The sequence below is a fragment of the Scyliorhinus torazame genome, chromosome 2, assembly GCF_047496885.1.
Source record: "Scyliorhinus torazame isolate Kashiwa2021f chromosome 2, sScyTor2.1, whole genome shotgun sequence".
Lineage (NCBI taxonomy): Eukaryota > Metazoa > Chordata > Chondrichthyes > Carcharhiniformes > Scyliorhinidae > Scyliorhinus > Scyliorhinus torazame.
The window spans coordinates 151,998,238-152,024,189 of record NC_092708.1 but is presented as its reverse complement, the minus strand read 5'-3'; the positions used below and the strand labels follow the sequence as shown (position 1 = coordinate 152,024,189).

General features: G+C 46.1%; 1 protein-coding gene across 1 annotated transcript in view; it reads left to right on the top strand.

Annotated features, from left to right (window-relative positions):
• LOC140392808 (signal transducer and activator of transcription 1-alpha/beta-like) overlaps positions 1 to 25,658 on the top strand; it is a 58,898-nt gene extending 33,240 nt beyond the window's left edge. The window contains 7 exon segments of the mRNA XM_072478467.1: positions 492 to 544; positions 633 to 727; positions 860 to 999; positions 4,032 to 4,220; positions 9,409 to 9,484; positions 20,953 to 21,055; positions 25,412 to 25,658. Of these exon segments, the coding sequence (XP_072334568.1) occupies positions 492 to 544; positions 633 to 727; positions 860 to 999; positions 4,032 to 4,220; positions 9,409 to 9,484; positions 20,953 to 21,055; positions 25,412 to 25,435 (680 nt within the window). The 3' untranslated portion in view covers positions 25,436 to 25,658.
• Positions 25,659 to 25,952: the final 294 nt, after the last annotated feature.

The following is a 25,952-nucleotide window of genomic DNA, read 5'->3' as shown; positions in this document are numbered from 1 at the left end:
CCGAGGTCCCAGGTTCAATCCCGGCTCTGGGTCACTGTCCGTGTGGAGTTTGCACATTCTCCTCGTGTTTGCGTGGGTTTCGCCCCCAAATCCCAAAGATGTGCAGCGTAGGTGGATTGGCCCCCTTAATTGGAAAAAATGAATTGGGTACTCTAAATTTATTTTTTAAAAAGCAATAGAATAAATAATATTCAATCTTAAACATAATAATCCAAGAATGTGTATGTAGCCAAGTAAGTTGTGTTTACCACTTTTTTTTCCAGTATTGTTAACTCTTGATGTTGTGACATTGTAGCTGTGCTTTTAACAAAGTCAGAGGGAGCAAAATAAATGATCACCAATGCGTCACTTTGTGCTATACAAAATAACTGGTATAAAACGTGGAATCTTGCAAACACATCACCTGATCAAAAATGCTAATTTTAAACTGTTATTTGAAAGCATACACTTGTAAAAATGTGAAATACCAGATTGGTCTGTCTGTGTCTTAGGTACAAATAATAGCTTCAATGACAGTACTATTCCATGGACACGATTCTGCAAGGTAACTAGTTAACTCTAAATCAAAGTTATTGCTGCTAATTTAATTTGAAATGGCACATTCCCTTTGAATAAATCTTATGATGTTGCAGGAGAATCTGAATGAGAAACCTTTCTCTTTCTGGCTTTGGATTGAAGGGATCTTGGAGTTAATCAAAAAGCACCTTCTGCCTCTCTGGAATGATGGGTAAGGAGAGTAACTTGAGCATAATATGAAACTTGTATAGTGGAGTAGATTTTTATCTGTATTGCCTGTGTTTTTTATATAAACCAACATCCTGAATGTGAGAAAATAAAACTTATGTTTTGATCATTTCAGGTGGATCATGGGATTTGTGAGTAAGGAAAAAGAACGTGCTCTGCTGAAGGGCAAACAGCCGGGTACGTTTTTACTGAGGTTCAGCGAGAGCAGTAGGGAAGGTGCCATTACTTTTACCTGGGTGGAAATATCGCTAAGTGGTGAGTGAATTAAATTCTGTGGGCGTACAACCCTCTTTCTTGGTGGGTCAGAAATTTGTTGGTCCTCAAGAAGACACTACTTTTTAAAAATAAAAAGCAGTGAATAAGCAAATTGAATGTAGTCTGTGCTTTGCTGTTGGACTTCAGATTTTAAAATGGTAAATTATTAACGCTGCTTCTCTTAGAGTTATACAGCACAGAAAAGGCCCGTCGGCCCATTGAGTCTGTGCCGGTCGAAAACAACCGCCTAAACTATTCTAATCCCATTTCCCAGCACTTAGTCCATAGCCTTGTATGCCTTGGGATTGCAAGTGCACATCTAAATACTTTTTAAATGTTATGAAGTTCACTGCCTCCACTCCCTTTTCAGGCAGCGAGTTCCAAACTGCACCATCCTCTGGGTAAATATGTTTTTCCTCACGTCCCCTCTTGCCTCTTACTGTAATGTAAAGCTATGCCCCCTGGTCATTGATCCCTCCATCAAGGGGAAAAGCTTATTCCAGTCTACTATACCTCTGCCCCTCATAATTTTATTCATCTCAATCATGTCCCCCCCCCCACCCCCCTCAGTCCTCTCTGCTCCAAGGAAAACTAAGCTAAGTCCATCTAATCTCTCTTCATAACTAAAACTCTCCATCCCAGGCAGCATCCTGGTAAATCTCCTTTGCACCCTTTTCCAGTGCTATCACACCCCTCCTATAATGTGGATTTCAAAACTGCACACAATACATGCATACGTGCTCTTATACTCTATGCCTCGGCTGGTTAATAAAGGCGAGTATACTATATGCCTTCTTAACCACTATATACACCTACTCTGCTACATTATGGGATGGGTGCACATGCACACCATAGTCCTTCTGATCCTTGGTGCTTCCCAGGATCTTGTCATTTATTGTGTATTACTTAGCGCTTGGGCAAGACAAAACAAGGCATTACCTCACACTTATCCGGATTGAATTCCATTCGTCACTGACCAGCCCGTCTATAGCCTACTATAATCAAAGGCTATCTTCTTCACTATTTACCACCCCACCAGTTTTTGTGTCATCCACATACTTCCTGATCACCCTCCTACATTCATATCTATAAATCATTTATATAAACCACAAACAGCAAGGGCCCCAACACTGATCCCTGTGGGACTTCACTGGACACAGGCTTCCAGTCAGGAAAAACAACCCCCTACCAGCACCCTCTGCTTCTGCCACTCCTGGATACAATTTACCAAATTCCCTTGGATTCCATGGACTCCTTTCGCTATGAAGTCTTCCATTTGGGATCTTATCAAGCTGAAGTCCAAGTCGAATACATCAAATGTATTTCCCTCCTCTACAACCCTGGTCACCTCTTCGGAAAATTCAACCAAGTTGGTCAGACATGACCTCTCCTTAATGAGACCATGCTGACTGTTCTTGATTAATACCTGCCTCTCCAAATGCAGATTAATTCTGTGTCTCACTCAACAGCCTGGGATATATTTCATCTGGCTGTGGAGATTTGTCTACTTCTAAGCCAGGCTACTTGGAACCTGTTCTGTCTATGTTAATCTCTTAATTTTATTACAGTCCTATCTAGATAGGTTCTTGATTAATAAGGGGATCAGGGGTTACGGGGAGAAGGCAGGAGAATGGGGATGAGAAAAATATCAGCCATGCTTGAATGACGGAGCAGACTCGATGGGCCGAGTGGCCTAATTCTGTTCCTATGTCTTATGGTTCCTGAATTCAATACCCACACTGTCCCTCTCACGAGTGAGCACTGACACAAAGGTGTTTATTTAGAACCTGACCAACATCCTCCAGCTCCACACAAATTACCACTGCAGCCCTTAATGGGCCCTACTCTTTTCGTAGTTATCCTTTTACCCTTAATGTAAGAGTAAAAAAAACTTGGGATTTTCCTTCATTTTACCTACCAGTATCCTTTCATGCCCCCTATATAAAAAAATTAATTTCCACCAACTGTATTTTTTAAAGGAAATCCTTTTGGGGACGAGAGATGATTAACAAACCGGAATATATAAATTTGTAGATTTTTTTTAATTAATAGCATGAAGTATTCCTTGGGAACATGCCTCTTTCTGAATCATGATTGATCCTATGAACATCAAACTTTGAAGTGATCAACAACTTGACAGTTGAGGGATCTGGCACTTGGAAATAAGAACGGATTATTTTGATTCCCCTCTTGAAGTACCATAGTGCTTGAATTGATAATCCTTGAAGGTTTTTTGTTTTGTTAATCATGTAAAGAATGTAATGGGTGGGATTTATTTGAAGTGCATGTGTCCTGGACCTGCAGGTAAGTAAGGACATTCCGGGGAGGTAGGGATTGGAGGGAAGGAGGGCGGGGGGGGGGGGGGGGAAATCCCCCCCCCCCCCCCCCCCCGCAAAGAATGGAAATCCTCCTTTCCTGACCGCTGCTAGTGTTTTCAAACTTGCCAGGTTGCCCCCCCTCCCCTCCTGTTGGCTTCCCCACATATTATAGTGGCAGAGGTGGAATGAGGTCCTTAAGTTGACACTAACTATCCATTTTAAGGACCTCGGTAGACCGAAAGAGTGGGTGGGCTGCCTGGCGCCTTACCCACAGCCCTGTGAAATAGGGTCCGGTCTGTGGTGGATGGGAAAGTGATGGGCTGGTCACCTGCTTTATTCTGGTTTCTGTCTTTCTCTTTCCTATCCCACCCCCCCCTGTTCCCATGCCTTCAAATATGCCAATTGGAGGGGGGGGGGGGGCTTTAAAATTCAACCCTACAAGTGGAGTGGGGAGGGCGGGGGAGAATAAAGCCATAGTCGATTTCACACTAATGTATACCAACTTCAAACTTTCGATTTAGACCTGAAAATCAAATCCTGATTATTTTTACCCTGTCACTTCATGTGTATATTTTACACACTTGTACACCACACTCCATTGGGTTGGAAATATTCCTCAAATTGCACGTGACTTCCAGGCTTGTATCATGCAGGCAGGCCCATCTACGGGAAACCCTCCCAAAACTTGCAACTCTAACTTTTGTTTTCTCCTAGATGAGTCCCAGTTTCACTCAGTTGAGCCATACACAAAGCATCAACTGTCAGCGGTAACCTTCCCAGATATCATTCGCAATTACAAAGTTATGGCAGCTGAAAATATTCCTGAAAATCCATTGAAGTATTTGTATCCTGAGGTCCCCAAAGATCAAGCATTCGGGAAGTATTACTCCAGACCAAAAGATCGTAAGTAAAGAATTGGATCGCTTTTAATTTAAATAATAATCGCTACAATAGGATTGGACTTCTTGAAGATCTGATGAAGACTGGAAGATTTCACTCATACAATATAGTTAAATTAGTTGTGACTGTGCATCCATGTGAATATTTCTGTTGTAGATACCAGCAATGATGGAACTGGAGGGATAAGATTAACTTGTAGTATCCAATTTAAAAGTCCGAGACTTAGTGAAGTGGGGCAAAGCGATTTCACCAAAAAGGCTAACTGTTAATAGAAATTGTTTACCTTGATTGTGCAAATTGTGGGTCAAATTCCTTTCGAGTTTGGTGTTCAGTTGGTTCCAACGAGGATCTTTTCGAGGTGGGGGTGTGGAGAGGACAAGGTGGACTATGAATTCTGGAAGTGGGGGTGGGGCAGGAGGACCGGGGAAAAGTGGAGGAAAAAGAAACTCCTTCAAAATGTCCCACTTTTCTTTTTGGTGCTATAAATTGTCCAATTTCACAACAATGTGAAAACAATCCAGGTATGGGATAGCGCACTGCACCTGTATGCCAGATGCCTGTAAATGTTTTGTAAACATCCAGGGTGGGATTCTCTGTCCAGCGATGCTGGAATTGCAAAACACGATTGGGTGGAGAATTGCACGTGAGCCAAAAATTGTGGCTGGCCCCAGGTGCCTGATGGAATGCCATGCTCCGGTGCCTCGACAGCATCCACCAGGATGCCCGAGCAGCGGGATTCACCACCATCACTTGATTGCCCCGGGTTCAGTGGGTGCTCGACGAGATGCATGACCCCCTACGAGCACTGGCTCAACTAGTGGGGGGGGGGGGGTGTTGTACCGGGCGACCACGTCCCTCAACGCCCCTCCCTCACACACACACACACACACACACACACACACCTCAGCCCATCACTCAGGTCCTTCTGGAAGAGCATGGAGGCAGGTTGGAACTTTTGTGCACTGGTGATTATTTTACAAAATATGTGAACATCTCGGGTTTGTGGCCTAGCCCATAACACTGTCCCTATGTGCTGCACCCAGGCCATCTTAACTGGTGTCTACCTTTTCTGGCCGTACAGCCCTAATGCTACATTTAGGTGGATCCCCATGCAGTACATCAGGAGTGGAGACTGCCTGCTGTGATGCTCGCCCTGTGACCTGGGTCCCATTTGGCGGCCGTCGTCTGGAGCGACCAGACCTGAATGGGCCTGGCAGTCGCTTGGGTGTCCCAAGTGGTGTGGTGCCACCCTGTTCTGCCTGCTGCCCATCTGTTGCACCAGGGATGGGGTGGCAGCAAGTCGGGGGCTCTGGTGTTTCAGCACATCCCCTACTGGAGTTACCGGCATGGGACCCATCACCACCTCCTCCCTTGAGGTGCCAGATGGGACGGTAGTGTGACCAGGGATCCTGGGATTGCCCGCCATCTGGCACTGACATTCCTGGAGGCCCGTTCTCGTCCCGACATGGGTCTCCATGCTCGCGGCCTGACACTGGCAGTGGGCAGCTGTTGGTCTTTATGGCCGTGGCAGCTGGTATGAATGCTGGCATGTGGTGTGGGGTGGGCAACATGCACACTGCCAGTGGTTGGGGGTTGGTTGCTCACCGTGTGGGTAGTTACAAGTGTGTGGGACTAGGTTGGTGCCAGGGGCAGAGCTGCCTACTCACCCTGAGGGGGTTGTGCAACCTCTTTCGGCACAGCTGTCCGGTCCTGGCAGCGGGGCCGTCTCGCGCATGGCCTCTGCCAACTGTGCCCAGTTCCGGTGTGAGATGGCAGCCTCCTTCCCACCCGGGGCACAGGGTGGCTCGCCTCCACAGAGTCCAGCAGTGTCTCCAGCTTGGTGTGCGTACACAGAGGTGCCACTCTCCGTGCTGCCATCTTGTAGGCGGAGAGGAGTGTGTCCGGGGAGTGGAGTGCTTATACACTGTTGCAGCTTGTCAGCCCCTCAAGTGGCAATCCCGACCCTGGCGAATCAGACCTGTTTTAATTGGAATAGATTGTGTTCCATGTGACGCCAGTGGATCAGGAGTTGCTCCAGTCGCGGCGTCAACACTTGGTTTCGGAAACGGAGAATCCCGCCCCTAGTTTTTCTTTTTGCATTGTTGTTTATTGTTTCCTTATTTATATCATAAGTATGGCTGAAGAACTATAATATAATTATCTTTATTAGTGTCACAAGTAGGCTTACATTAACACTGCAATGAAGTTACTGTGGAAATCCCCCAATCACCACACCCTGGCGCCTGTTCGGGTACACCGAGGGAGAAGTCAGAATGTCCAATTCACCGAACAAGCACGTCTTTTGGGACATGTGGGAGGAAACCGGAGCACCCGGAGGAAACCCACGGAGAACGTGCAGACTCTGCACAGACAGTGATCCTGGAACCCTGGTGCTGTGAAGCAACAGTGAGAACCACTGTGCTACCGTGCTGCCCTGTTCAACCCTTCAGAAGAACCCTTTGTCTTGTCAAATTTAAATCTGCCATGCTGCTGGAATCATAGAATTTACAGTGCAGAAGGAGGCCATTCGGCCCATCGAGTCTGCACCCGCTTTTGGAAAGAACACCCTACCGAAGCCCATACCTCCAACCTAACCCCACACCCCCACTCTATCCCCACCTAAGCTTTTTTTTTTGTACACCAGGACAATTTAGCATGGCCAATCCACCTAACCTGCACATCTTTGGACTGTGGGCGGAAACCGGAGCACACGGAGGAAACTCACGTCGACACGGGGAGAACGTGCAGAATCCTCCGATTCCCCAAGTGGGAATCGAATCTGGGACCCTGGAGCTGTGAAGCAACTATGCTAACCACTATGCTCCCCCCCCCCCCCCCCCCCCCCGCCCATGGCATGGAGATCGCATTACAGGGGCACACACTGCCTCCAGTCACTTCAGCGTGTAGCCAAGTGAAGTTGGACATGGTGCTTACGTAGGCATCCCCTGCACGCAATGGAAATCTCTGAAATGATGCTATTTCTACCGGCTGATGTGACAACCAGTTGCCAAATTTCAACCATGTGGGTCCTTTGGTGGAATTTGTTTGCCACTCAGCAAAGTATTAGCATGCAGCTACTTGAGGGGCCCAGCACTGATATATTTAAATAACGCCTGCTATTGCAAAGTCTCTGGAAGCAGAGTTTTTGGGGAAGTTGAAGTGATCTCCTGGATTCAGCAGCAAGTGTTGTCATATCCATAAAGGGAGGGTGGAGGCTGTACATAGAGCCTGCATCAGGTAAGGGGCTAGACTTTTAAGGTATGCCAATATCTGAGCTGGTGCCCCCTCATCAATGGTGTGGTGTTGCACTCATTCCTCATCCTGGGACTGCTGTGTCTGAAACTGGATCCAAGGTTGGTGGAGTGGCAGATAATGTTGAGATTGTCAGAGAATACAGAAGGACATAGATAGGTTGGAGACTTGGACAGCGAAATGATAATTGGAGTTTAATCTGGACAAATGTGAGGTAATACATCTTGGTAGGTCTAATATAAAGGGGAAATAGACCACAAATGGCAAAACTCTTAGGAATATAGAATGTCAGAGAGATCTGGTGCAGGTCTACAGATCTTTGAAAGTGGCAACACAAGTGGACAAGGTAGTCGAGAAAGCATATGGAATGCTTGCCTTCATTGGATGGGGCATAGAGTATAAAAATTGGCAAGTCATGCTACAGTTGTATAGAACCTTGGTTAGGCCGCACTTGGATTATTGCGCACAATTCTGGTCGCCACAATACCAGAAGGATGTGGAGGCTTTGGAGAGGGAGCAGAGAAGGTTTATCAGGATGTTGCCTGGTCTGGAGGGTGTTAGCTATGCGGAGAGGCTGAATAGATACGGACTGTTTTCATTAGAACGACGGAGGTTGAGTGATGACCTCATAAGAGGTCTACAAGATCAAGGGGCATGGATAGTGGGTGGGCAGGCACTCTTTCCCAGGGTGGAGGGGTCAGCCACTAGGGGGCATAGGATTAAGGTCCTTGGGACAAAGTTTAGAGATGTGTGAGGCAGGTTTTTTTTTTTACACTAAGGTTGCTGAGTGCCTGGAACAGCTGCCAGGGAAGGTTGTGGAAGCAGACATTCAAAAGGCATCTCGACAAATGTATGGATAGGATGGGTGTGGAGGAAGTGCTACAGGTTTAGGCCAAGGGTGGTAGTATGACCGGTACAGGCTGGAGGGCTGAAGGGCCTGTTCTTGTGCTGTATTCTTTGTTCGTTGAAAATCAGAAGGGAGAAGGTTGGGGTGAGGGTGAAGTGGAAAGTAAGAGGTCCATGATCTCACAATCTGCAGCTTGCTCGTCATGCCAAATTATAAAATGAGGGTGAGCTGGGAGTTGATAAGGGACGTTAGGTAGTAATATACTGTCATCTTTATGTTCTCAGCAATGTTGGGTGCCACAGGCTCCATCACAGAAGAGGGTGCACCATATTACCTGATGCCGAGCTCGGTCAAATCCAGCACTGGCAGACTACAAATCACAAACCACTGAGCCCTAAAACCAACACAGACCAATATCTAGCCCTAAATGTTTTTGGAGAGCTGAGCGGCAGCAGCCTCACTGTTCAAACATTTAAATTAATTCCAGATAGGTTTATCAATTTGGAAGAGCGCACATCAAAACCCACCTTCACATCACACTCCATTCCAAGTAATGAAGTTAAACCAGCACCTGGCTCACTCACTTGCAGGCTGATAAATTATAAAGGAATATTGGTGACCTTGGAGATATCCATTTCTTCTGAGAAGGAAATAAATAGTTTTTATTTTTAAGCTTAAAAATGCCCTTGAATGGGAGTAGTTTATATGGTTTATTTGATTCTTAACCTCACACTTGTAAGTTTCTTGCATTCAGAAAGGATTTCAGCAGATGAAAGTCCCATGACCACCCTTCAAATTATTTGCCATCTTGATGCTTTATTCAGTTTGTGTCTCTGATGATTTTAACCAGCAGACTTGCCCCTTTGGTAGTGCTGATTTGTCACCCAGAGCTGTTGCCCATTGAATTTAATCACGACTGAAGTAGGTAATTGGAATGGTTCAATTCCTATGACTTGCGGTTCTCAAAGTAAGTTGGTCAAAAAGGTTGAGTGGTCCTCTGATCTTCTGACTCCTTACCACCACCCACTTGGGTTGTTAATGTAAACTGTCAAAAATGTAAATGAAAGTTTCTTGATTCTCCTTTTCTTTTAGCTTCAGAGCCGATGGATGTAGATGACTCCAAGACCAGCGGTTATATAAAGACTGAACTGATCTCGGTGTCTGAAGTGTAAGTGACCTTTTTTTTTTTTTTTTTTTTTTTTTTGCACCTTTTTTCTTTAAATTCTTGTAATGCAAGTAATGTGTATATTTTGTTCAGTCTTTTTTTTTTTTTTTTCAGACTATTCATACTAATTTAATGCATGTTCTTGGAACAAATCAGAATGATGGACCTGCAAACTTTTTGGGGGGAACAGTCAGATGGTGTTTGTTCAATTTTTAAGTTTGTTCGTCATGGGTAATTCAGAAAGAAGTGATTAATATTATAAATTATTATGCATCTTATTTAAATGCATTGCTGATGTTATCAGTAAGTACTGTGACATCGTTAGTTACCTGTGTATATTTGTATTTAATTGTCGTTTGTTCTAATTGTTACTGTTATTTCTATGTTTAGTTAGTTGCTCTGGGTTTTGAGTCCATTCTATGTATTGCAAGTTTTGCGGCATTTTGGAAGACCTGCTTTGGAACAGACTAATGTGTGGCATTGACAAGGGCAGCATTCAGCGGCTTTTGCTGGGAGAAGCCACACTTAGACTCTAGACATTTCTCGGGGCATGGAAATGGCTGCCAACAGTGCAAAAGATATTCAGAAGGCTGGTGCACTGCACCAAGTAGCAAAATAAGCTGCAAGTAAAAAGGTGAAGACAGTGGCGTATTTTATGTGGAGGGTCACTGCGAATTATTGTAAGTTTATGGATGCTGTTATCACTAGTGCAACAAGAAGCAGCGTTTAACGACGTGGCTGGTGCTAAGAGAGAGTCGAAGACTAAGCAGGGAACTTCAAATGCAAGGAAGCCCCAGTCGACGGTGCATCACTTTGAAAGCTTTGACCAGGCAGAGGAGCTCTATAACATGTTCAATGAGTAAGGGCGTTCTGCTACAGTGGAAGTCCATGGACAGAAAATCACGATGGAGGTGGACACAGGAGCCTCTGCATTGGTAACCAATGAGTAGACCTTCAGGAAGATTTGAGGCTCCAAGCAGGCACCAGCAGGAATCAACCTTCAGGTGCACACTGGTGAGACTATACCATTGCTTGGGAGTGTTGGAGGTAGACATTGCATACAACAGCCAGGGAGTGTTGGAGGTAGACATTGCATACAATAGCCAAGAAGCAAGAGCATAGCTCTTGGTGGTAAAAGGGCATGGGCCTAGTCTACAAGGGCATGACGACTGGCTCAGGAATATTCAGTTGAACTGCGTTGAAATGAAGCACACAAGTGACACAGGATGTCATTCAGAAATATCCTGAGGTGATTTTTTTGTGCTTTGCGTCATGAAAGGCAAAGTGGAGGAGTTGGAGCGGCCGCAAAGGCTAAGAACCAAGGAGTCCATTCAGTTTTGGCGTTGGGCAGCTCCAATTGTTCCTGTTCTTAAAAGTGATGGTACTGTGCACCTATGTTAGAATTACAAACGTGCCATTAATCAGGTTTCCAAGCTGAATGCTTACCTGTTGCCGATGGTAGATGTGTTATCGACTCTTGCAGGAGGCAAGGCGTATTCAACACGACATGAGCCAGGCATATCGACAATTCTTGAGAAAGAGAAAAATCAGTACATGACCATCAACACGCATATAGGGTTGACCAATGTATAATTGTTTGGTTTTTGACGTAATCTCCAGTCCAGTGATCGTCCAAAGAACGATGGACAACCACTTCCTCATGTTGCAGTGTGCTTATGATATTTTAATTTTGGATAAGACTGAGAAGGAGCACCTCAGCAATCTGAATCCAGTTTTAAAAAGGTTTTCTGAGGTGGGACGGTATCTGAAGCGGACGGTATCTGAAGCGGAGTAATTGCATGTTTCAGGCACTGAGCGTGGAGTATCTAGGCCAGTCATTTTCAAACTCTGGGTCGCGGGGCCATCCAACACGGTGTTTCCGATCGCAGGAATTTGTGCGCAACGGCCGCAGCAGCCGGCCTTTAGAAATGCCGACAGTGATCGGCTTTAAAAATTAAAGCTGCGACCGGCTTTCAGAATGCGGGCGTGCTGCGCATATGTACCCGCTGATCAATGCACAGTCCCGGAGTTCAGCGAGGAACACCGCTTCCTCCTGACGTCAGTGCGTTGACTTACGAGAAGATTTTTAAAATATATATATATATTCTATGCAGTCTTCTTGCCTGAAGCGGCAGAGACTAGGTCACGCACCCCCAACACTGCTGTCACATGCTCTGGGCACAATTGTGATTCCTCCCGTTTTGTCAGCAGCAAACCAGCAACGGGAGGGTAAAATTTTAAATGGTAAGAGAGGGCAAGAGGCACAAACGGGCCAAGATCTCACAAGTAAACCTGCTGGAGAGAGTGACTCAGGAGAATCCACAGCAAGACAAAGCAGTGGTGGTGTGAGTTCCAGAACCTCTGAACAACCTGTACAGAAATGTAACGTTGCATGACAAAGCAAGTTTTGGGATCTGAGGACCAAGCAGGCTCACCTGTCGCATTAAAGGTAAGCAAAAATGGTGGGTCGTGACGGTCGGCCGACGTGGGTCACAAAGGTTGGCTGGTTGGTTAAAAATGAGTCCCCGGGACTTCCGGGTGCGGTGATGACCGGCTAAGTTGCACGTTTCGACAGCTCCCGTTGTAACGGACCTTTGGGCTCTTGATAAGAGCCCCAACGGCAATTTTAAACGGCCAAAATCACTGTGCGGTGAAACAGAAGGGAATCCCTCCGGATATTGATGGAAAAAGGAGAGGATAGCGGCAGGATTGCAGTGGATCCTTTGGAGCAGCGGCAAGGAAGGGAAGCTCTAAGCAAGATGGCGTCAGAAGGTGGCCGTTCGATTATGGGACCCGGAGCAACAAGAGTTCCTGCCACGCTGTGTGGAAGAGCTGAAGAAGGAGGTGTTGGCCCCGATGCTACAGGCGATTTGAAGGGCTAAAGGAGGCGCAGAGGACCCAGGAGCTGGAGCTTCGGGTCGTGAAGGCAAAGGCTGCTGAAAATGAAGATGAAATTCAGGGCCTGGTGGTGAAGACCGAGACGCACGAGGCGCAGCACAAGAGGTGTGTGGAGAGTTTGGAAGCCCTGGAGAATAATTCGAGGGGGAAGAATCTAAGAGTCTTGGGTCTTCCCGAGGGCGCAGTGGGGGCGGACATCGGGGCATATGTGAGCACGATGCTTCACTCGCTAATTGGATCGGAGGCCCCGACGGGCTCTTTGGAGGTGGAGGGAGCTTATCAAGTTATGGCGCGAAGACCAAGGGCAGGAGAAATACCTCGAGCCATAGTGGTGAGGTTTCACCGCTATAATGACAGAGAGATGGTCCTAAGATGGGGAAAGAAAACTCTGAGCTGCAGGTGGGAGAACGCGGTGATCCGCGTATACCAGGATTGGAGTGCGGAGGTGGCGAGAAGGAGGGCAGGTTTCAATCGGGCTAAGGCAGTGCTTCACAAAAAGGTGAAATTTGGAATGCTGCAACCGGCGAGACTGTGGGTCACGTACCAAGGGAAGCACCACTACTTTGAGACGGCAGAAGAGGTGTGGACATTCATAGTGGACGAGATGCTGGAATAGTCTGGCACGAGAAAGAGCTTCTGGGACAAAGTGGTGGGGTGACTATGTGGGACGAGGAGGGGGGGGGGGTGATTTTTCAATTGTTAACTTTTTAATCCTGTAAATTTTCTCTCTTCCCCTCGTTTGGGGGTGGGGAGGGAGGAGTATGAGGAACTGTGGGCGCCGGTGGGTAGGAAAGCGGGGCTGAGTGGGAAACGCGGGCCTCGTTCCCGCGCTATGGTAATTATGGTGGGAACAGGGACGCAGGAAGGTGGGGGCCTCGCACAGTGAGAGGCCGAGGGCAAACTGGGAAGGCGAGGTCAGCCAGAGTTCGCTGACTTCTGGGAGCAACATGGGGGGTGTAATTACGCTAGAGGGGAATCTAGTGGGGGGGGGGGGGAGCTAACTGGGTTGCTGCTGCTAAGGGGAAGGGGGAGCTGTTATGGGGCGGGAGGGCACAGTCGGTGGGATATACGGGTACGTGGGAACCGGGTGAGGAGCTGGGGTAAAAAAGGGGATGGCTAGTCGACAAGGGGGAGGGGTAAAGAGCCCCCAACCCGGTTGGTCACGTGGAACGTGAGTGGGCTGAATGGGCCGATTAAGAGGGCGCGGGTACTCGCACACCTAAAGAAATTAAAGGCAGATGTGGTTTTGTTGCAGGAGACGCACCTGAAATTGACAGATCAGGTCAGACTACGTAAAGGATGGGTGGGACAGGTGTTTCATTCGGGTTTGGATGCGAAGAATAGGAGGGTGGCTATTTTAGTGGGGAAACGGGTACTGTTTGAGGCAAAGACCATAGTGGCGGACAGTGGGGGTAGATACGTGATGGTGAGTGGCAGACTGCAAGGGGAGGCGGTGGTTCTGGTGAACGTATACGCCCCGAACTGGGATGATGCAAACTTCATGAGGCGTATGTTGGGGCGTATCCCGGACCTGGAGGCGGGAAAGTTGGTAATGGGGGGAGATTTCAATATAGTGCTTGATCCAGGGCTGGACCGGTCGAGATCCAGGACCGGGAGGAGGCCGGCAGCGGCCAAGGTGCTTAAGGACTTCATGGAGCAGATGGGAGGAGTAGATCCTTGGAGATTTATCAGACCTAGGAGTAAGGAGTTCTCATTCTTCTCCCATGTTCACAAGGTATATTCACGGATATACTTTTTTGTCCTGGGAAGGGCACTGATTCCGAAGGTGACAGGGACGGAGTACACGGCCATAGCCATCTCGGACCACGCTCCACACGGGGTAGATCTGGAGGTAGGAGAGGAAAAGGAACAGCACCCACTCTGGAGAATGGATATGGGCGTGTTGGCGGATGAGGGGATATGTCTAAGGGTGAGTGGGTGTATCGAAAGGTACTTGGAGCTTAATGACAATGGAGAGGTTCAGGTGGGAGTGGTCTGGGAGGCGTTGAAGGCGGTGGTCAGAGGGGAACTGATATCCATAAGGGCACATAAAGGGAAGCAAGAGAGTAAAGAAAGGGAGCGATTGCTGAAAGAACTTCTGAGGGTGGACAGGCAATATGCAGAGGCACCGGAGGAGGGACTGTAAAGGGAAAGACCAAGGTTACATGTGGAATTTGACCTGCTGACCACGGGTAAGGCAGAGACACAGTGGAGGAGGGCACAGGGAGTGCAGCATAAGTATGGAGAGAAGGCGAGTCGGTTACTGGCCCAACAATTGAGGAAGAGGGGAGCGGCGAGGGAGATAGGTGGGGTGAGGGATGAGGAGGGAGAGATGGAACGGGGAGCGGAGAGAGTGAATGGGGTGTTTAAGACATTCTATGAGAGGTTGTATAAGGCTCAGCCCCCGGAAGGGAAGGAGGGAATGATGCATTTCCTGGATCAGCTGGAATTCCCGAAGGTGGCGGAGCAGGAGAGGGCGGGACTGGGAGCACAGATTGATGTGGAGGAGGTGGTAAAGGGGATTGGGAGCATGCAGGCGGGGAAGGCCCCGGGACCGGATGGGTTCCCGGTGGAATTTTATAGGAAATATATAGACCTACTGGCCCCGCTTTTGACGAGAACCTTTAATGAGGCCAGGGAAAGGGGGAAGTTGCCCCCGACTATGTCGGAGGCGACAATATCGTTACTTTTGAAGAACGATAAAGACCCGCTGCAGCGTGGGTCCTACAGGCCCATTTCCCTTTTGAATGTAGATGCTAAGTTCCTGGCCAAGGTAATGGCGACGAGGATAGAGGATTGTGTCCCAGGGGTGGTCCATGAGGATCAAACTGGGTTTGTTAAGGGGAGACAGCTGAACACGAACATACGGAGGCTGCTAGGGGTGATGATGATGCCCCTACCAGAGGGCGAGGCGGAGATAGCGGTGGCGATGGATGCCGAGAAAGCATTTGACAGGGTGGAGTGGGACTACTTGTGGGAAGTGTTGAGGAGATTTGGTTTTGGTGAAGGGTTCATTGGATGGGTACAGCTGCTATATAGGGCCCCGGTGGCGAGTGTGATCACGAACAGGCAGAGGTCTGACTACTTCCGTCTTTTTAGAGGGACGAGGCAGGGGTGTCCTGTCTCCGTTACTATTTGCATTGGTAATTGAGCCCCTGGCCATAGCACTGAGGGGCTCCAGGAAGTGGAGGGGAGTACTCAGGGGAGGAGAAGAACACCGGGTATCATTGTATGCAGATGATTTACTGCTGTATGTTGCGGACCCAGTGGAGGGGATGCCCAAGATAATGCAGACGCTTGGGGAATTCGCGGGGTACAAATAGAACATGGGGAAGAGTGAGTTGTTTGTGGTACATCCGGGGGAGCAGAGCAGGGGAATAGAGGATTTACCGCTGAGGAGGGTAACAAGGGATTTCCGGTACTTGGGGATCCAGATAGCCAGGAGTTGGGGAACCTTACATAGGCTTAATTTAACACGATTGGTGGAACAGATGGAGGAGGATTTTAAGAGATGGGACATGGTGCCCCTGTCACTTGTGGGGAGGGTGCAGGCGGTCAAAATGGTAGTCCTCCCGAGATTCCTTTTTGTGTTTCAGTGCCTCCCGGTGATGGTCACTAAGGCTTTTTTTCAAGAAGATCGAGAAAAGCGTCATGAGTTGTGTGGGCTGGGAAGACCCCGAGAGTGAGAAGGGGGTTCTTGCAGGGAGAGGGGGGGACTGGCACTACCGAGCTTAAGTGAGTACTATTGGGCCGCCAATATTTCAATGGTGTGTAAGTGGATGGGAGAAGGGGAGGGAGCGGCGTGGAAAGGAACCAGCCTACAAGCACTGGTGACGGCACCGCTGCCGTTCTCCCCGAAGAAATACACCACAAGTCCAGTGGTGGTGGCAACACTGAAAATTTTGGGGCAGTGGAGACGGCATAGGGGAATGACTGGAGCCTCGGTGCGGTCCCCGATAAGAAATAATCATAGGTTTGTCCCGGGGAGAATAGATGGGCGATTTGGAGCATGGCAGAGAGCTGGGATTGTGCAACTGAGGGATCTGTTCCTGGACGGGACGTTTGCGAGTCTGGGAGCGCTGACGGAAAAATATGGGTTGCCCCAAGGGAATGAATTTCGATACATGCAACTGAGGGCTTTTGCGAGGCAACAGGTGAGGGAATTCCCGCAGCTCCCGACGCAGGAGATTCAGGATAGTGATCTCAGGGACATGGGTGGGGGATGGTAGGGTGTCAGATATATACAGCGAAATGAGAGACGAGGGGGAGAACATGGTGGATGAGCTGAAGGGAAAATGGGAGGAAGAGCTGGGGGAAGAGATTGAAGAGGGGCTGTGGGCAGATGCCCTACGTAGGGTAAACTCTTCGTCCTCGTGTGCCAGGCTTAGCCTGATACAATTTAAGGTTTTGCACAGGGCACATATGACCGGAGCAAGGCTCAGTAAATTTTTCGGGGTAGAGGATAGGTGTGGGAGATGCTCGAGAAGCCCAGCAAACCACACCCACATGTTTTGGTCATGCCCGGCACTGCAGGGGTTCAGGGTGGGGGTGGCGAAGGTGCTTTCAAAGGTGGTGGGGATCCGGGTCGAGCCAGGCTGGGGGCTGGCTATATTCGGGGTTGCAGAAGAGCCGGGAGTGCAGGAGGCGAGAGAGGCTGATGTTTTGGCCTTTGCGTCCCTAGTAGCCCGGCGAAGGATACTGCTTATGTGGAAGGAAGCCAAGCCTCCGGGCGTGGAGACCTGGATAAACGACATGGTAGGGTTTATAAAACTGGAACGGATAAAGTTTGCACTAAGGGGTTCGGCTCAGGGGTTCACCAGGCGGTGGCAACCGTTCATTAACTACCTCTCAGAACGATAAAGGAAATGGGAAGGTAACAGCAGCAACCCGGGGGGGGGGGAAGAGAGGGGAGGGCTCGGAGGGGGGGGGCTCAAGTGGGTCCTCAGGGGTGTTTTTGTAAAGATATTGGTACTTGGTTATGTATATTGAATTGCTGATTTTATTATTTGGGAGAGCTATTATTTTTCTTATGGCAGTTGCCATTTAGTTTATATATTTATTTATTTGTTAAAATACGGTCACGGTTATTTATATTGTTTTGTTGTAAAAAGGGGAAAAACCTTTGTACTGTTTTGTTTGGCCGAAAAAGTTGAATAAAATATATTTAAAAAAAATTTTTTTTTTAAATGAGTCCCTGGAAAAAAAGTTTGAAAAATACTGATCTAGGGCACAGAAGAACGCTTTCAACGGTGTGTATGCGCTGCTGCAATAAAATCTGCTAGTCCATTTTGATCCACACTGAACTTATTCTGTCATGTGATACCTCACCCTATGATGTGTAATGGAGGGCCAGTCTGGAAAAACTCCTGGGTTTTTAATCTAGAATGCTGAGGCTGAAAAGGGGTATTCACAGTTGGACAAGGAAGGTCGAGCTATTGTTTTAGCAGTGAAAAGATTCCATCAGTGTCTCCAATGGTCGTTCGTTCAACATGTGTACTGACCACAAGCTGTTAAATGAGCTTTTTCAGTGAGTAAAAATGTATTCCTCCCATGGTCTCGACAAGATTACAGCGCTGGACGCGTAGAATGTAGAATTTACATTGCAGAAGGAGGCAATTCAGTCCATCCAATCTGCACTGGCCCCTGGAAAGCGCACCCCATCCAAGCCTGCACCTCCACCCTATTCCCATAACCCATCCAAACCTTTTGGACACTTAAGGGGCAATTTAGCAAGGCCAATTTATAATCTAACCTGCCCATCTTTGTACTGTGGGAGGATATAGTCAAATATTTAAATTTCCAATAGATATTAATATTTTAAAGCACATTGAACTAATGGTAATTTACTTCCAATGAGTCACTGTCAGTACAGTGTCTTCAATACATCTACTAAAAATAAGCAGGGCAGTGCATAAGTTTTCGACATTTTACTCTCTTGCCAGCATAAGTGAAATTAGTGAAAGAAAACCAGAAAATATTGCAAAAGCTGTTTTCAGGTTACTGACCTTTCATCCGAACTGGAGGTGGAGTTTGAGGTTATATTTAGAGACTAGGAAAGATGGGAGGAAAAAAACAAAGGGGAATGTCTGTGACAGGGTGGTAATTGGGGGGGCAGGTGTGGAGAAAGAAAACAAATGGGTCTGGAGGAGCTGTAAATGGCAATAGCAAAATAATTATCAACAACGTTGGTCCAAATAGGGGCAGCACATGGTGCAGTGGTTAGCACTGGTACTGCAACACTGAGGACCCAAGTTCAAATCCCGGCCCTGGGCCACTGTCCGTGTGGAGTTTGCACATTCTCCCCGTGTCTGCGTGGGTTAGGTGGATTGGCCACACTAAATTGCCCCTTAATTGGAACAAAAAAAAATTGGATACTCGAAATTTATATATTTTTTTTAAAAATGTTGATCCAAATAAAACGGAAGCAGTGACTCGACATTTGAGTTCTTTAAATCTATGTTGCATCCTGAAGGCTCTAAAATGCCTAATCAAAACACGAGATGCATACAGTAGGAGGGTGATGACAAGAGTTGCTGAGAAGACAGTGAAAGCTTAAACTTAAGCTTGTGGACTCAAAGAGTTTAGCAAAGCCATCAATTGACCAGTATTACCCATGTACAACAGACCACGTTGTGAGCAGAGAATAGAGTATACTAAGTTGAAAGAAGTACAATTGAATCACCGTTCCATCTGTTCGGACTATTTGCCATTCTGGGTATGGGAAGGCAGGAGAAAGAAAAGAAAAAAATACTACTGTGTTGGTTTATACCATATTTCAATGTTCCATTTGATTTTTGTTTTAAATTCATATTGAATTAAAAGTCAATAGCTGGTGATCCAATGTTTTAGCACATTGACATTTTGCCACTCATTTACTGATTTTTAAAATCTTGTAGCCCTAAAGGCCTGTGGTTGAACGGAGAACAGGCTAGGGTTGAGGTGGGTGGTGCAGTGTGGCAAGAATTCTGCTTCCATGAACAGTGGATTCAGTGCCAGGCAAGAAAGTGGTACTGAGGTAAGCAAGTTGGCAGATTTGAATGACTATAACCAGGAAGGGGCAGCACGGTAGCATTGTGGGTAGCACAATTGCTTCACAGTTCCAGGGTCCCAGGTTCGATTCCGGCTTGGGTCACTGTCTGTGCGGAGTCTGCACATCCTCCCCTTGTGTGTGTAGGTTTCCTCCGGGTGCTCCGGTTTCCTCCCACAGTCCAAAGAGGCCTGTTCTCTAGTTGGTTCCTCAACATATTGTTCTAGAAAACCTCTCTCTGACTCATTCAACATAAATAAATGTAGGACAGAAATCCAAAACTATTTTAAGAGTTGAGGTTGTACTGGACTTTCAAAGGTTGATTGAAGCACAATTATGAAGGTGGCAGGACAGGTTGAGAAAGTGTTTAATGAAGCATAGGAGATTCTGGCCTTCAGCAATATGGGTACAGTGTACAAAAGCAAGTGAAGTTGTGATAAAGCTTTATAAAATGCTGGTTCAAACTCAAATGGAGTATTGCGTCTTGTTCTGTGCATGACATTTGGGAAGAATGTGAAGGCATTAAATGGTTCCAGGGATGAGGAACTTTTGCATAGATAAATTGGAAGGGTTGGGTCTGTTTTCTTGGAGAAGAGCAGATTTAGAGGTACTCAAAATCATGAGGGTTCTGAACAGAGTAGACGAGAGGAGGATCGAGAACCAGTGGACACTAATTAAGGCGATTGGCAAAATCAGCAACAGTGACGAGGAATAGCTTGCACAGCAAATGGCTAGGATCTGAAGTGCACTGTGTGTGGGGTAGAGGCAGTTTTGATCAAGGCTTTCAAGAAAGTGTTGAATAACTATATGAATAAGCTTGCAGGGCTATGGGGTTACGGCAGGGTGTGGGACTAGGTGAATTGCTATTGCAGACATGATGGGCCAATGGCCTTCTCTCCTGTAGTCCTTTATGACATCAGCTCCTGCAGTGTAATGTAAGAATCCAGTTTTCCCATTTACCTAACAGTCAAAGTTGACTCTGTGAAATTTACAGCAGCAATAGGCAAACCACATCGGAGAATAGAATTTGTGAGCTTCAATGTATTTCTTTTAGCTGGAGCTCTGTTGTAGTACACCGATAATTTAGTAGGATGTAGGTTCATGCCCAACTCTAGGAATTTGAGCATATAATTTAGACTGGTATAGTAATTAAGTATTGAACATGACATGAGAACTAGGAGTAGGCCACCTGGCCCCTCGAGCCTGCTCCACCATTCAATGAGATCATGGCTGATCTTTTGTGGACTCTGCTCCACTTTCCGGCCCGAACACCATAACCCTTAATTCTTCAAAAAGGGTGCATATTGTACTGTCAGAGGTGTCACCTTTCAGATCAGATGTGGTAAAAGAGCCATATTTTGAAAAATAGGAGTGTTTTTGCTGCTCTTTTGATCTATAATCCCTCTAAGATTAATAGTCCTTTATCTCATCACTTTGTGTGACCCTACTGTATGTAACGTGGAGTAAACAACAGCCAAATAAGTACTTAGTAATTCCTTTGTCTCACAAGATGCACCTTTGATAAATTATCTCGATTGTTTTTCAGTCATCCCTCTCGACTGCTGTCAACCGAAAATCTTCTCCCCATGTCTGTGGAAGAGTTTGGTGAATTGGAACGGCAGCTAGGTCCATCAGAAATTAACACAGTGGTAAGTTTTTTTTTAGAATCATGAGTATTTTAACATCCAGTACAAAACCCTGGATGATGCATGTTGCTCCATGTTAAACTAAAATTAACTTTGAAAGTACAATGCATGTCATAGGTTAGAAATTTGAGCAAAGGGATGAAAAATCAATAGAAAAACTTTTGGCGTGGATTTTCCAGCCTTGGCGGGGCATGATCTGGCAGGGAAATGTGGCAGGACCGGAAGTTCCTGGAGCAGGCAGGGCAGGAAAATCCCAAGTGTTTCCCCCCCCCCAGTGAAATTATGCATTTATAGTGACTCTGAAGGATCGGATTAATTCTCTTCAAATAGATTATTAACATTATTCCCCCTCAACTGTTGTGAATATTAAGCATTGTTTCTATCTCTCCTGCTTACTATCACAGAAACCTGCCTTCTGTTCAAGTCTAATTTAAATGAGGTGTACCTCTATGCCAACTTACTAATGGTGCAAAATCTGAGATATCAAACCACTGCACCCCCCCCCCCCCCCCCAATTAAAGGACCGTTGAAGCCAAGTTAAATCGCTTTAAGTTAATATTTCTTTTCTTATGTCAAACAGGTCAATTTTTAAAACTATTTGACATTAGTTGATAGGATAAACAGACAAGATAGGAGACCAAAACAGAGATAAAAGATAATCAAATAGGGAATTCAGGGGAAAGTTCATATGGTGTGTGAAACTCATTATGACAAGTTGAGGTGAAGCTGGATAGGCATATGAAGGAATAGAATGAAATGCTGATGGGGTTGGATGGATGAAATAGAGTCGGAAGAGATTTGTGTAGAGCATAAATGAGTTTAATGGCCTGTTTCGGGTGTAGATTGTGTGGGGAATTTTAAGCTGCCCCTCTCACCACTGAGCAGGATGGCTTTGACTCCTACCAGCAACACCCACCCCACCCTACACTCTTTTTTTGATTACATCTGGTGTGGAATTTAATCCACCCACTAGCCTTGATTACATTTGGAGTAGGAAGGGTTGAGGTTAGCCTTCTTTCCCAGAGTTCAACTGAGGCCCTTGTGACCAATAAAGGGCATTTGGGCCTTCAGTCAGCCTCTGCTGGTATTGTAATCAGTGGGGAAGTGGGCGGGGTGCCAGGCATACCCTGATACCTCCTTGTGGGGGTGGGGAGGGCTCCTGATTGGACACCCTTGTTTGCCTCACTGGCATGGGTGAGCCTGCACCACCTACCATAGTTCCAGGGCTTCCTATCCTATTATCCTGTTCTACCCACAGTACCAGCAGTGGCCACTGTTCCTAAGAGGTGATGGTTTCCAGACTCTGGCCAGCAATAGTTAGTGGGTAAGTATGTCTTTTAGAACCTGGGAATTCTGATGCTGACCAGGTAGATGCCCGATTGGTTTGAAACTATGTTGGGTGTCCCTAGATGGGTCAGTCCTGTTATCACCGACAATCCGCCAGTCTGTCCTCTGCTTGATGCATTTAGAAGTTTACTGTAGACTGGATCAACGTTAATAACCTGTGCGTTGCCTGTGTCTGATATAGAATGTCATGTGGTGGTAGTAAAGCGCTATTGATGGCAATTTACAGAACATAAATCTATTAAATTCCACTGTGGCTGCAACATCTGCCAAACCCTAAACTTCTTTGCTGGTGTTAGCTGAAAGCCACTTCATATTTGTTCTGTTTTTTATATTATGGGGAAACACACATTACAGACAAATTACAAGTGGAAACCATAAAACTGCCAATTTAAAAAGTAACTGTCCAGCTATAAAATGTTTCCATTTGAAATATGAAGAGAAATAATTTGTTTGGGCACTAATATATTCCACTGTCATCTCCACCTGGAATTTGGAGGTTGTCGAATTGTTCACCTTTGTACAATAACAAAACACATTTCAACTCCGAGGTTCACCTATGGGGTAGGGCTGCACACCCAGATAGGGGAAGTTTCACTTGGACTGTTCCCTGCTTAAGGAGCATTTGAGCTGGGTCATTGTGAACCAATGACAGGTGCTGTCATGGGTGTTAACCAAGCCTACTCACTGTCCCCTCAGAATCTATGTTCCAATATCACATTCCATTCTTCTAAATGGCAATGCGTATAGGCCCAATCTACTCAATTCTTTCATAAGGCAAACCTGTGATCCTCTGAATTAGCTAAGTGAAAGTTCTTGGAGCTGCTTATGTACAGGTACAAAACTGTACCCGTGTCCATGATGGAAGGGCTCAGCTGCAATGCTATCCATAACCTGTTCACCGACCATTTAGGTTTCTGCCAGGGCTATTCCGCTCCTGACCACAGTACAGTCTTAGTCCAAACATTAACAAAAGAGCTTGAACACTAGTAATCAGGGAGAAAATTCTCCTGGTTTGTCATACGTAGCACATAGGAACGTAGTTGTCGGAGCTCAATCATCCCAGCTCCAGACCATTGCTGTAGGAGTTCCTCAGGGTAGTAGCCTAGGCCCAACTATCTTCAGCTGATTCAACATGATCGTGCCTCCATCACAAAATTGAAAGTGGTAAGTTCACTGATTACACAATGATTAGTGCCATTTGTACCTAATATTGAAGCAGTCCAAGTCTCAATTTTCAGGATTGGCCTGATAAAATGGTTAAGGCCAAGCAAGCACTGACCATCTTCAACAAGAGAATCCAACCATCTCCCCATGACATTCAGTGGTATTACCTTTGCTGAATCCCCCCCACTATTAATATACTAGGGGGGTTTATCATTGACCAGAACCTGAACTGCACCAGCCTTCTCCGCTCTCGCTACCACTTGCTCAAAGACAACTAGGGATGGGCACTAAAATGCCTGCCTAACCAGCAACACCTCTGTGAAAAAATACATGAGCAGGTCAGAGGCTGAATATTCTGTAGTGAGCAACTCGTTTTAACCCCAAAGCCTGTCCACCATCTCCAAGTCGGGTGTGTGAAGTGTAACTCCAGTCAAGCAGCTCGACAAAGCACCATGTGTGATTGACACTGTGCCCACCACCTTCAACATCCACTCCTCCACCACCCATACACAATGGCAGCAGTGTGTACCATCTAGAAGATGCACTGCAGCAACTTGCTAAGGCTCTTTCAACAGCACCTTCCAGACCCATGAGCTCTACTACCTAGGACAAAGGCAGCAGATGCATGGGAACACCACCACTTGCAAGTCCCCTCCAAGCCACACACCATCCTGATTTGAAACTATATCTCCATTCCTTCACTGTCTCTGGGTCAAAATCCTGAACTCTTATAAAGCCCTGTGGGTTTAACTACACCACATGGACAGCAGCAGTTCAAGAAGGCTGCTCACCACCACTTTCCCAAAGGCAATAAATGCTAGCTTAGCCCACGGCACCACATCCTGTGAAAGAATAAAACCAAACTCCATTTGTCTTCCTAATTTCTTGCTGTACCTGCATGTTAACTGATTAATGTGCAAGGGCACCTAGATCCCTCTGTGCTCAAGCATTCTGCAGTCTGCCTTTAAATTATATTTTGCTTTTCTATTCTTTCTGATAATTTGGACAACCTCGCAAGTTCCCACATCTATGTCCCTCCTGAAGACTCTTTCTTTCTATCCTCTTGAGCAACTTTCTTTTCTACCTCTTTGTATCAGCAACAAATTTGGCTGCAATGCAGTCAGTCCCTTCACCCAACCCATTAATGTAGATTGTGAATAATTGAGGCCCCAGAACCGTGTGACACTCCATTCGTTAATTTGATAACCTGAAAATGGCCTATTTATCCCAACTGTTTCCTTTAATTAGCCAATCCCTCTAGCCACGCTAATCTGATCACTTTCAATATCACAAACTCTTGTATAGTATCATATGTGGCATCTTATTAAATTGCCTCTTGGAAATCTAAATACATCTGGTTCCCTGTTGTCCCTTAGGGAAGGAAATCTGCCTACATTTGACTCCAGACCCACAGCAATGTTGTTGTTGTTAAATGGCCCAGCAAGCCACTTGTTCAAGAGCAATTGGGGATGGGCAATAAATGCTGGCCTAGCTAGCAATGCCCTCATTCTGTAAATGAATTTTTAAAAACTTCTATTGATACATTCTCAAAAAACTGCAATACACTTGTCAAATTCACAAAACCATGTTGTCTGAGGATTGCAGTATACAGACAGTATAAGTACTTAAGGAGATTGATTGTGTCGCTTAGATGGGGATATTTTAGTCTGCAAGCTCAATTTTTATTTCGACAATTGGTATGTTATTTTCTAATGTGCACTTTTTAGTCCAGATCGACAATGGAAGCGAGAATCCAATTGTTTTAATTGTATTTGTTGTTTTAAAACTTTTTGTACTCAACTCAATTCAGTATTTGAATCTCTAATCATCCTTGTGCTTTTTTTTAAGATGTGCTCAACCTATCCAAGTTAACCAAGAGTGCTCTTCAGACCCATGGATCCATTGACATATGCAGTTTGGAAACTGTTTGAGAAGTCCAAAACTAATCCTGCTGCATTGTAAATAGTGACATATTTTTGGTATAAATGTTTCAAGAATAAAGTAGCTACTGCCTGTAATGTTTTAGTTACAAATGTATGATTTACTTGAACTGTGACATACTAACCATAAACCATTAAAGTTGGCTGTTCCATTAGGTGTGAATATTTTCCTTTTTAAAAATAATCCAGTTTTGAAAACTTTTAACGTGGCTCTTGGGTTAGCAGCTCCTCATCATGGTCCTGTCCTCCACAACTTGTGGTTTTACATTGTCATTCTTTGCCTCCTTGATCTCGGTGTCATTGTTCAAGATCCCCTGGCTCTAACAGTAGGTGCATTTTAGCCCATCACACATTCAAGCTGCAAGTTTTTTTTAAAAAAAGCCTATGCCAACTATTCGCCCTGGTACCAGTTAGTTGAGAACGTTGGCCTATCCTCAGCTACCACCTTC